General features: G+C 35.7%; 1 protein-coding gene across 4 annotated transcripts in view; it reads left to right on the top strand.

Annotated features, from left to right (window-relative positions):
- The window catches only part of LOC121862735 (ectonucleoside triphosphate diphosphohydrolase 2-like), a 32,095-nt gene extending 22,510 nt beyond the window's left edge, over positions 1–9,585 (top strand). For all 4 annotated transcript variants that reach the window (XM_042361054.1, XM_042361056.1, XM_042361053.1 and 1 more), the window contains 3 exons: positions 2,040–2,158; positions 4,315–4,514; positions 8,426–9,585. In XM_042361054.1, coding sequence (XP_042216988.1) covers positions 2,040–2,158; positions 4,315–4,514; positions 8,426–8,471 — 365 coding nt within the window. In that variant the 3' untranslated portion in view covers positions 8,472–9,585. The remainder of the gene's footprint in view (positions 1–2,039; positions 2,159–4,314; positions 4,515–8,425) is intronic.
- The last annotated feature ends 2,429 nt before the right edge of the window (positions 9,586–12,014 follow it).

Genomic DNA, 12,014 nt, shown 5'->3' with positions numbered 1-12,014 from the left:
TTTTAGAGAGAAGCACACAACAATACACAGAAATACTTATCTTTAATACAGAGGCACTAGGTATGTATAAATATGGTTACATAAATTCAACCAATTACCACATGGCTACTTGTACAGTACTTAAGGTGGGTAGTAATTACAGAAAAATTATGTTGAGGAACTAGTAAGCTAGTGCAGAAGTGCCTTTCCTAGACAGGCGCAATAGGCTGACAAAAATTCTGGTAAATTTAGCCAATACACCTGTAAATACTGTACAGATGTATTGGGTATCAACTCTTTGTATATAATTGCAGTACAAGTGCAGTAATCCCCTGGGTTACTGAAGAAATGTGTCCTTGAAAAGTTGACTACATAATGTGAAATTCTGTCACGTGAACCCCATTGTACCATTGACTTCCTTTATATAATTGGAGATGCATTCCTAAAGATACTTTTTCAGCAAAAAGAAGTAATACAAGCACCCTTTTGAATGAAAATAATTTTTTTTAAACACATACACTGATTATTTTATGATAATATATAAAACACTTGAATTAAACTTGCCACAAACAATGTTGAGTGCTGCATGAGGTGAGGTAGTGCATTGGGAACTATTGGGAGATGTAGCAAGCCCTAATGTTTTTGCAATCTGGTTAAGTTTTTCTTCTGCATCAAACCCCATAAAACATCAAGTTTTATATTTAACGTAATTCTTTTATGGGATCTTTTAGCACTACTGCTATAACTTGCACTTGATGGCTTCTTTCCACTCATCTTGAATAAGGGTAATACACTGAACAGTGATTTTATATATATATATATATATATATATATATATATATATATATATATATATATATATATATATATATATATATATATATATATATATATATATATATATATATATATATATATATATATATATATATATATATATATATATATATATATATATATATATATATATATAAATTTTTGCATTTTTCAAAATTTACCCCATTTCTGTAAAGTTGAATTTACAAGCCGTATCCCAAATTTAGTGGTCATAATTTACAAATTCTGTATGGGCAAATTTCTACAACGGGGATACCTGTATTTCCAAATGCTTAAAATTAAATTAATTGGGAACTAAAAGATGCTGAAAAAAAGAAACCATCTTAAATTTAGCTTAAGCTCGCTTACCTAGTAGAACCTCGTTTAACTAGAATCTTCAGTGTTTCCCTGTGTAGATTTCTTTGTCTCCAACCTTTATCCTATGGTACATTATTCCAGCAATTAGTCAGTTCCTCTATTGCCAGTAGTTCATCTATAAGCTTTCAACCTTCCTTCTGTCTCTTCCTCATATGATTTTCTGGATTACCTGTTGATTTAAATCCATAAAATTCAAGTACATCCTGTACTGTGATTAATTTTAACATTCCACAGCCTCTCTCTTCCCCCCCTCATTATCTACATCAGCTTCAGTCTTGGTATCTTCCACTCCATATGAAAATGCAAAGGCAAAATAGTTAAAAAATATGACAGTGAAATTTTACATTTGCTTCACACTAGTACATCTTCTGTCACAGAGTACAGTGCAATGCCAGTTACTTAAGCCCAATACTGTAGGTCTATTTTTATTTATTTTTTCTTAGATCTTAGTGTCCGTGAAAGGTGCAATTGACGTCTGACACACTGTACCTTGCAACTCCATGACACCTGCTTGTTGCCTTCCTTATGTCTCATTGTAACGGCATTTCTTGTGCTATTCACACAAACTGTACAGTACTCTTCTTTAAACTAGTTTTGATAAACATTTCCATTGATACAGTATTGAGGTTATTGTACACAACTTTTCAATCCTGTTACCCTACAGAGATTACAGTGCCTGTATAATACATATATACAGTATATCTACAGTAAATGGTTCTGGATATGTTTGGATGGCTTACTGTTGAGTAAACTACAGAACAGCACCAAAGCTGACAAAAATAACTTAAACTATTTGTTGGTAAGATGTAGTATATTTAGACATTTATTGTTGAAGTTAATTTGACAGATTTATATGATACTTTCAGGACTGGAGAAGGAGATAGTTGAGGATCTTTGTTTTGATGCTATGTTTGTGTACACCCTCTTCACTCTTGGTTTAGGCATCAACAACTCAACTTGGACTAATGTTCAGTTTACTGATGAGGTTAGTAGTGTACAGTACAAGGATGTTAATTTGACTCTTAAGTAAGTTTTCATATTTTATTACAGTATGTATCATTATTGTCCATGTTAAGACAGGTACAGTAAACTCTTGATAACTTTGAATATATGGGGCTCTAACCATTCCGAGTTATTAAAGCTCATTCCTCCCGGTCTTTTGCCTCCTTCAGCTTTCATAATAACCCCTAGCTTCCCACTTCAATACCCAAATTTTCCGCCCAAATAACCTACCATAATCAAAAAACTTGCCCGAAAATTGACACTTGCAGCACTGCAGGTGAAAGATGATGATAATTCAAGCTTGTGGTGCTGTGTGATAGGTGTCAGAAGTGTTGCAAAATAATATCATACCTTTGCTATATCCACTAATTTTGCTAAACATAAAATGCATTCCTATATGGCAACTCATCCACTTCCATGGTTACTGTAGTCCACGGTGTGTGGAACATTTAATATAACATATTCATATTGTAACAAAGTAATTCAATATTGTCAATGAAATAGCTAATTTCGGCCTACCAAATTAAATACGAAATGTCAAGCATTCAGGCCATCTAACCCTCATGAGACAACGGGAATGTTCAGTTGGAAAATCATCAGACCCCGAGTGTACAAGCAGAATTTGCAAGATGGCAGAACACTTGGAAAAGATGTGAAGAGAAAGACAAACCAAAAACGATTGTTGACTCACTAAAAGTTTGCATAGAATTTGGCACATACCAAAACATCCAAACTTTGATATATTTCTTGCAATACTTCCTGTGACAACTGCTACAAGTGAATGCTCATTCAGCTGCCTAAAGTATCTGAAGTTGTTTCTGTTACATTGTGGTAGAACACAGTCTAAATGGATTAGCTTTACTGTTTGTCCACAAAGATATGTAACTGAATTGTGATGAGGTCATCAATGAATTTGGTCGTAAGAACTGATTACTTGAATTTGGACTTCACAAGTAAGCTGATATACTCTCTCTCTCTCTCTCTCTCTCTCTCTCTCCCCCCCCACAAGTAAGCTAGTACTCTGTCTGTCTATAAACTTCATAGCTAAGTACTTAATTTGCAACAATCCTAGAAGAGAACAATGTGTTTTATTTTAACATGTATGTACTGTATATTTTTTGCTAAGAAACTTTTGTGTTCTATGAATACTATTGCCTGTACACTGTACAGGCAACTGCAAATTAAACATGGTGTATATCTGCTTATTTTACTGTTTTGTAAATAAAATATGCTTGCTAAAAATGTGAATGAAAAATAAAATGGGTATCCTTTTACATAGCCTTATCTTGAGATTCAGGAGACTTTCCCGTCCCCCCTTTCCATGAACTTCTATAGCCACTGACCACAGCTACTGGTACTTAAAACTGAAGAGGCTGCAACTCCTGTCACGAACGAGTTTATTTGGATGATTCAATCTTCCCAGAGCATGATTATCCTGGTTTACATTAGCCCGAGTATCCTGATTTACATTGAGGCCTGCAGTTAATTTTTATCTGCCCCTTAGGTATGATTCGAGTGCCTCTGTTGCAGCTTCATGATACCTGTAATGGGTAACATTGATCACAAACTGCACTACTCCTGCCTTTCTCCAATTTCCAGGCTTTACCAAGTCATATTTATGTGAGAAATTTATCAGCCTTTGGCACAGAAGATTCATAGACATTCCCTCTCCACACAGTTAATAGGATCATTTCAACTAGCAGTTTGTTTGTATGCACCATGAGCTTGTCGTGACTGAAATCTTTCATAACTGGAATGTTGGAAACACTTACCGGTATTCCTTAAAATGGTGTTTTTAATTTTTGGCTGGAAAGTACAGGACTGTATTGATAAATTAAGATTTTATAAGTAATATCATGAGATTATATTCTTGATATGAATATGGAAGTAAGTATTATTTAGTCATGTTCATCCAGTTGTAAAATCAGTATTTGGGTTAGTGAGCGAGTCTGTTTTGCTCCACGTGTGAGTGTCCCATGTCACTTGCGGAGTTGTGGCATACCTTAAATCATTATGCTTATTTTAGTTGCTCCTTTGGCCAGAGAATTATTTCTAGTTTTCACATGTATATGTTATATTTATATATTTTTTGACACTAAACTTGTTACTTTTAATACTTAAATGCTTTTTTTTTTTCAGTTAAACAACACTGAGGTAGTGTGGCCACAGGGTTTTATGATGAACCGCACCTCCAGCTTTGTCTCCGAGACACCTCAACAACTGTTGACCATCACTACATTCATGTTATTGGTGCTTCTCTTCTCAGCCTTTGTCATCAGTGGCATACTGTTCCTCCGACATTCACTAAAAATAAAGAGGAATAGTGCTTCATACCAAAGGTGTGAGCTTCACCAGGCATAGCTAACTGTTGGGTGGTGTTAGTGTAGATCTAGAGTAGCATTCTGTGATATGATGTGTTCAAAATAAATTTTAAATTGTTCTATTTTTAATCTACTTGTGACATTTGTTTGAATCCTTCCTAGCAACCTTGGTATAGTTGAATAAAAAGAAATTACCTGCTTCCTTACTTGTTTTGTACATATATATGTGGGATAATTCTCAAAAACTTGTCATTTATTTTGTGTAAAAAGAAAAGTAGTCGCATATTAACCCTCTCTCACACGTAATAAGCTTTTAAGTTTCCGTGATCATGACAAAAGTCCGAATAAAGAAAACAAAAATCATTCTCGGCATCATATCTTAAATATTTTCTTACAAACCTATACAGAAATATCATATATCAATACAAAATATATATACTGTATATATATATATATATATATATATATATATATATATATATATATATATATATATATATATATATATATATATATATATATATATATATATATATATATATATATATATATATATATATATATATACACAGTGAACCCTCACTTTACGCAGTCAATTGAACCCACGGCAGCCCGCGTAAAGTGAACAACATAACATATGGGATTAATTGAAATAGAGACCGGGCCGACCCCCAAACTCCACTTTTTCAGACACAATACCTACGTTGTAGTAAAAATAACTTCTTAACTTTATGATGGTATGCACACACAATTAATAATTAAGAGAAATATCAATAATATTAGGTTTATTAACACTTACATTAGTAGAAAAGATGGCTGGGCACACGGGGATGGGGGGTTGGTTCCGAGACAGAGGGCAGATTATTGGCCCTCACCTGTATCACTTGTATCACTATCCACCACAGAGGCTTGCAGGGCCTCTTTGTCAAACCCCTCAAAGTCCATATCCTCACTATCACTGACTTGGGCCGGCTGTGGTGGGTGGCGGGTGAAGAACTCGGTGATGTTTTGATGACCGGGCGACCTTGTGTGCACCCTGCTCGCGCCGCTCTCCGCGTAAAAGGGTACACACACCGCGGAAAGTGAGCATTCCGTGTTCGGCAGGGTACCGCGTAAACGTAGAAACGCGTAAAGTGGAATTTTGTGAGATTTCCAATGGTGATTTTGGAACTTTGATGCGACTAATTGTGGGGAGGGTGGGAGAGGAAATAATGAGACAAATGTGACCTACCAGCACGGCTGACAGGAGAACATTAATGGACAGCAGAGCTCCACCTGCGCTTTGGTACTTTCTGGAAGCTTCCCTCAAGATCATGCATTTATCTTAAAACTTTTTTTGGCAAATTTTTAACAGTTTAATGATGCTATTCACGTCACCAATGCAGATAATGCTACCCAATGATTGCACGAGAGGATTAATTAGGCTTTGGTAAATACTGCATTCACTGTACCCTCGTTAATTTAAGAAAAAAAAGGTCTGGGTCACTCAAATTACCGAATTAACCGAGTTCAGAATATTTTGACATTCGACAATTAAAGATATTTTTGTTTGATTCTTAAATTTTCTGTTCTGGTTTTGTATCTGGCCATGCCTTGGCTGCCACATAAAATAATCTACTGTATAATTACTGTGCAAACATGAATATTTTTAAATGTACATACAATAATAAAGTAAATAATACAGTAATAAATAAATGTAACACTGAGGTGAGCCGATGAAGCGAGGCGATGTTATAGTGCACTTACACAGCACACGCATTAACAGCACTACTAAACCATTGTCTTATATCATTTTAGTTTCTAATTCCTATTTTAAAATTAATTAATACATGATGGCTCAATTTGACTGCTTTGCACTTAAGACAAGTGATCAGTAAATAAACCAAGGCTAATGGATACACATTATACATTACAATAATAATGGTTAAGTTCTGATAAATACATTACAATATTACTCGCTCAAGACAGATCCTGTGGTAAGCACCAATCCTCTTGAGCAGTGACAACAACAGTGGTTGAGAGATGGCGAGTGCTGGCAACATTGTTAGGGAGAGCATGAATGATCAGCTGTTGCCGCTCTGTAAATGAGAGGAATATACTACAGCACAACAGCTTATCTGGGGTTGAGTGTGGGATTTTTATTTATTTTTTAATTATTATTTTTTGATAATTTTTTGTTAACTCTGCACTAAATGAACCTAAATAATATGGGAGTTATGGGTGAAATTATATGCTGCCGTTATAAAGGGATCACGGGCTACCGAGCAGGAGATTGCGAGTTGTCCTCTCTCCCTCCCGCCGCCATCTCTCCACTGCTACGCGCCCAAACATAATTTTATACACTTAATACAGTACTGTATTGTATAATTCACATTTTATTCCTATAATTCATTCAGCTTGATCTATTTCATATTATATTCCTATAATAATAATCATCGACTTTTTTAAACCACTTGGTTATTTGAGATTCATTCCGAATTCAAATAGTTTAGTTCATTTAAAAAAAAAACGTACGAATTAAGTTGAAATCCAAATTATAACGATCCCATTTAACGAAGGTAGAGTGTATAACTCTTTATTCAGACTTGATGATGGGGGGGATGTTGCATTTTCACTTGTGTTTTCATGTAAAGGAAATGTATGGTAATTAAAACTTGTAGGTGTCCATTACAGTATCACTAATACAGTAGAGATTTTGCTTTGCTTTGCTTACACCAACATTGCTTTGGCCACACTGACAGCTTTGCAGACAAAAATACTACCACATCCTTTTTTTTTTCATTACTGTATTTTAAGTCAAGACTACAAAAGTAGGCCAACAATGCATATACCTCTGCAAAATTTTACTTAAATAGGTCATGCTTTCAGAAGTATCTCAGAATAGTGCTATTGTTTATTGTGGAAAGTTCAAAATTCAAGTGAGGTGCATAGTAGTATGTTGATTTGAAGTAGTGTACTATAATTTGATTGACTGCTAACTCTGGGAACAGGGCCTGGGGTTCTGCACATACTCATGAATATGAGGTTGTCTTACTGCACTCTGACTTCATAAAAAAAAATTAATTAAAACAAAAACAAAAATGACGTATAAAAACGAGGATTTGCACTGGAAAATGGACTCTAGAAAAATGGCAGAAGTCTAGGAAAATAGATGATGTACTGAAATTATAATCCAGCTTGAATTACAAACCTTAGAACTGCCTCTTATATGTTAAACATTTCTTTTCACACGAGAATAACCCGTTATAGTACGTCCTTCTTTCCTCACACAGCCACACTGTGGAATGCTCTGCCTCCTCCTGTGTTTCCATACTTATACAATGTCTCACTTTAAAAAGATGGTTTTCCGGCATCTTCGTGGTGTAGATTAATACAGTATAACATTTTTCTTTTCTATTTTCAATTTCTTTGTTCTTTTTTTTTTGCCCCCCAGGCCCCGTTGTGGGTCGTTTGACCTGTGCCCGGGTGGGCTAATTCCCGTAAAAAAAAAAATAAATAAAAATAAATTAGTGAAGTAGAAATACAAATATTTTCTCATACAGTATTGTGAAAATCTTGACACTCTATGACTTGGTAGTGCTGTGGATTCCCAAAGCCATGAGACACAGTGTCATCAACATGGCCAGGTAGGTTTGAGTTGAACACAAGCAATGGTATTGCTCTGATCTAAGTTATCCCTTCTTGCCTTAGGTCTGCCATCCCACATTTATGGGAAGCAACAAAAATGTTTCATTTATTTTAAGATAATGAAGGTACAGTGCAAAGAAAAAATAATTTTAATAAAAATTATTTCCTTGTCTAAAATGTATCAGAGATGAAGTGGAGCGCCTTTGATATTAAGTGATGTAGTACAGTACAATAAAGTTGTCTTTTGAATAATAAAATATATATATATAACAGTTGGTGTCTCATGCCTTATTTCCTTGCAGGGTTATTGCAGACCACATTGATCAGGAGCTTCATAGATTTATATGAGATGAAAATGCAGACCAAGTTTCAGTGAAAAAATAGTTACACAATTTCCCATAATTTGTGGGATAATGACCTCTCGGCAAGAAGAGATGGCCCTTCCCAGAGCAATGACAATGGTGGTGGCCAGCTTGGCCACACCACGTCAGAATAACAGCCAACTAAGATGTGAACCTGTAGCTTCAGTAAAACGTGGAAAGGAATTTTACATTAGTGACCCTAAAACTTCTTAAAGGTCATGTAATAATAATTCAACAACACACCTCTGACCCAATCACTATACACCTCCTGTGTCTCTAAAGCACCATGGACTGTTAGAAACTTAAATTAAACAAATATTAAATGAAATATCCTGTACATTAGTATAAATGATACAAGTTTATTAGTATCAATGAAACAGGATTATTAATTAAACATATTAAATGTAAATTAAATGATTTAATGAAATACGTACATTAGTATAAATGATACAGTCTGGCAGTTGCGGGAATTTCAAGTGCCCTCTTGTAATTTTGTCCGGACTAAACGAGGTGCCGGACCATCAGTTCCTGGAAAATTGGTGGTGTGTGTTATACACATATATGTACAGAGTTCATTATTGTTTAAAGATTTACTAAATTTTTTAGGTCAGCTATTGGAGAAGGAAGTTTTCCATTTACCTATTACGGTATATTTTTTCTTCCTGCTTCGGTGTGGGCTAGATCAACTGGTTCAGAAACCTCAAAAAAGGCAGACAAATAGTATTGGAGAGAGAAATGTAAGCAATGACCTATAATTTACTAAAGTCTATCATGAAAGAAATTACAGAAATGAGATGAATTAGGAGAAGTAGTAAAGGGAAACGTCTTAGCTGCGGATGAATTACCAAGTGACCCAGTTATTAAGGGTATTAAAATTTTACATGTTATACTGTAGTTATACAGTACTGCACTTTCTGAAGGATGCACTGATTCATGTTCCTCATATTTTATAATACTCATTTTATTACAGGTATATAGCTTTACAAGACAGCATGTCAATAACCTTCAAATCAGCCATTCCATTACATAAACTACAGAAAGTATACATTTGTAACAAATTTTGTAAATGTTTTGTGATATAAATTTTATAATACACTGTGCATTTTGTTTTAATTAATCTTTACTGTGCTTTACACTTTTTTTTAAATATAAGTCATGAGCAGGCATGGGGATGAAACCAAGCCTCTGACTTTGAAGCCAAGCCTCCAGCTTTGAAGCCAAAGCCAGATATTAAACAGGTAATGAAGCCGAAGTCAAGGCTTTTCAAGGCTTCACGGAACCTTAATACCATTACCTTTATTTCATTATATAATATACTGTATAGTATTAGCTTACTTGTAGATGGGAATATGTATGGTATTCTAAGTTGCAGATTATGAGGTAAGCTGAATGTTCATGGGGTAAGTTTTGACACTCCATATAGACTGAAAAGATAAATTTATTACAATTTTTCTTATTAAAATTATTTTATCCACAATACATAAACATAGTAATTTACAGTCACAAATTACAGAACATTGGAAAAAGTCATCCATTTGGTATCTTTGAACTCTTCTGACATTCAGGTCAAGTCCTTGTGAGAATAGACCAATAGGGATAACTTGAGAAGTCAGTATGGATCACGTAAGGTCAAATCAGGGTCACATATGTGGTCAACTCATAATTGACCTGACCTCCCCAAAAGATTCTGACTTGATTGACCAGTGATGATATGTTCTCGTGTCGGCACTGGTTGCTGACATGCTGATCCATAATTAAAGCGACTCCATGTTATTTGTCAAGTCAATCAAAATTGGATCCGCCATTAAATTGATATTTATTAATATGATCTAAATCCAATTATATGATATGATCAGTGTGCCAAAACTAGTGGTATGCCTCTGGCGTTTGTTTGTTTTTTTCACTTTATTTCTATAACCTTGGTTTTCTCTCTTTTACTCTTGTTTCTAGGTTTTTATTTTCTTTCATTTCCAAAGCATTTTCTCAAAGTACTTACTGTATTTCTTTCAGTGTCTTACTTATTTGTTTATTTCCATCTTATTTAGTTATAGGTATTATGTGGGTTAACCTGAGAGAACCACATCCTTGACTATTCTTACACACTCATGTAATTATTTTACTTGCAACTCAGAGCTGCCACCACCCAGGCTTTATCTTTAGAATAAAACCTCCACAATGAACCTCTCAAATAAATTGGTAGCATGGTATGCACGAGTGGTTAGGCACGTGAGTTTTCAAGTGTATTTTCAGGGATGGCCATTGTTAGAAGGAATGGGCAGTGATGCACACATTATACTGAATATGGTGACACTTTGAACCTCATTCACAGCAAAACTTAGGTTCAATTATTAACAAACCAATATTACTGCTCTAGTAATTGATCATGATACTAGACTTGGGGTTAGGGGGTAGAAACACTTGGTGAAGTGAGTTAAGTCCAAGGGTGAGATGCCCACATCACAAAAGATGAGAAGAGACTGGGAGGCTCTCATGTGTGAGTGAAAGGTAAATACTGTACCTACTTGGCAACATAATTTAGCCAGGCCCTCCTTTTTTATTCAAATAGGCTTATGAAAGATCAAAATCTCATGTGATGTGACCCAAAGCTCTACAGATGCACATCATATGATATGACCAGAGGCCTGGGGGTTAATAATACTGCAATAGTAGCAATAAAAATAATAATACAGTATAGTCTTGATTTACGCGGTCAATTGAACCCATGGAGGTCTGCATAAACGAAATAACAGAACATATGGGATTAATTGAAATAAGAGACTGGGTCGACTCCCCTAACTCCACTTTTTCCGATAATACGTACCTTGTAGTAAAAATAACATCATAATTTTATGATGGTATTGACACACACACATATCTAAATAAAACTGTACAAATATAAAGGTGTTTAACACTTATGTTAGTAGAAGACATGGGTCGGCATACGGGGATGGCGGCTGGTTCCGAGGCAGAGGGCAGATTAGTGGCCCTCCGGTTAATCACTATCACTATTCACAGAGGTTTGCAGGGCCTCCCTGACAAACCCCTCAAAGTCCATATCCTCACTGTCACTGACTTGGGCTGGCTGTGGTTGTGGTGGGTTGCGGGCGAAGAAGTCCGTAATACTACGTTGACGACTAGCATTGATGTTGTCATCATACAACTGGACAGACGGCTCCATAAATTTCGACAGAAGGTTATTAGACACTTCATTCCGATGCTTGACTGTGTCTTTGTCAAGGATGAGCTTGATTTTCTCCGCCAACTCGATGACTTCCTTCACATAACCATGGCTTGGTCCAGGTAGTTCAAGGTTTCTCGGGGGTGGTGGGGGTCCAGCGGAAGCCATTGTGAGAGAAATAGCGGCACAAGAGAGAACTGTATACGCGGAGACTGAGAACAATGAGACTGGCCCGGCTAGGTCAGCGACTTCTTCCCTCTGGTGGCAGGGCACGTCATGTTACATTAGACCAATCACAGCTAGCGGTGGAGGGAAGTAAGGATGCGTGGCCCAATCACAGTCCGATACGTC

Source organism: Homarus americanus, unplaced genomic scaffold (assembly GCF_018991925.1).
Source record: "Homarus americanus isolate GMGI-L3 unplaced genomic scaffold, GMGI_Hamer_2.0 scaffold43778, whole genome shotgun sequence".
Taxonomy (NCBI): domain Eukaryota; kingdom Metazoa; phylum Arthropoda; class Malacostraca; order Decapoda; family Nephropidae; genus Homarus; species Homarus americanus.
The sequence above is the reverse complement of the archived record's forward strand: the minus strand, read 5'-3'. Positions and strand labels throughout refer to the sequence as shown.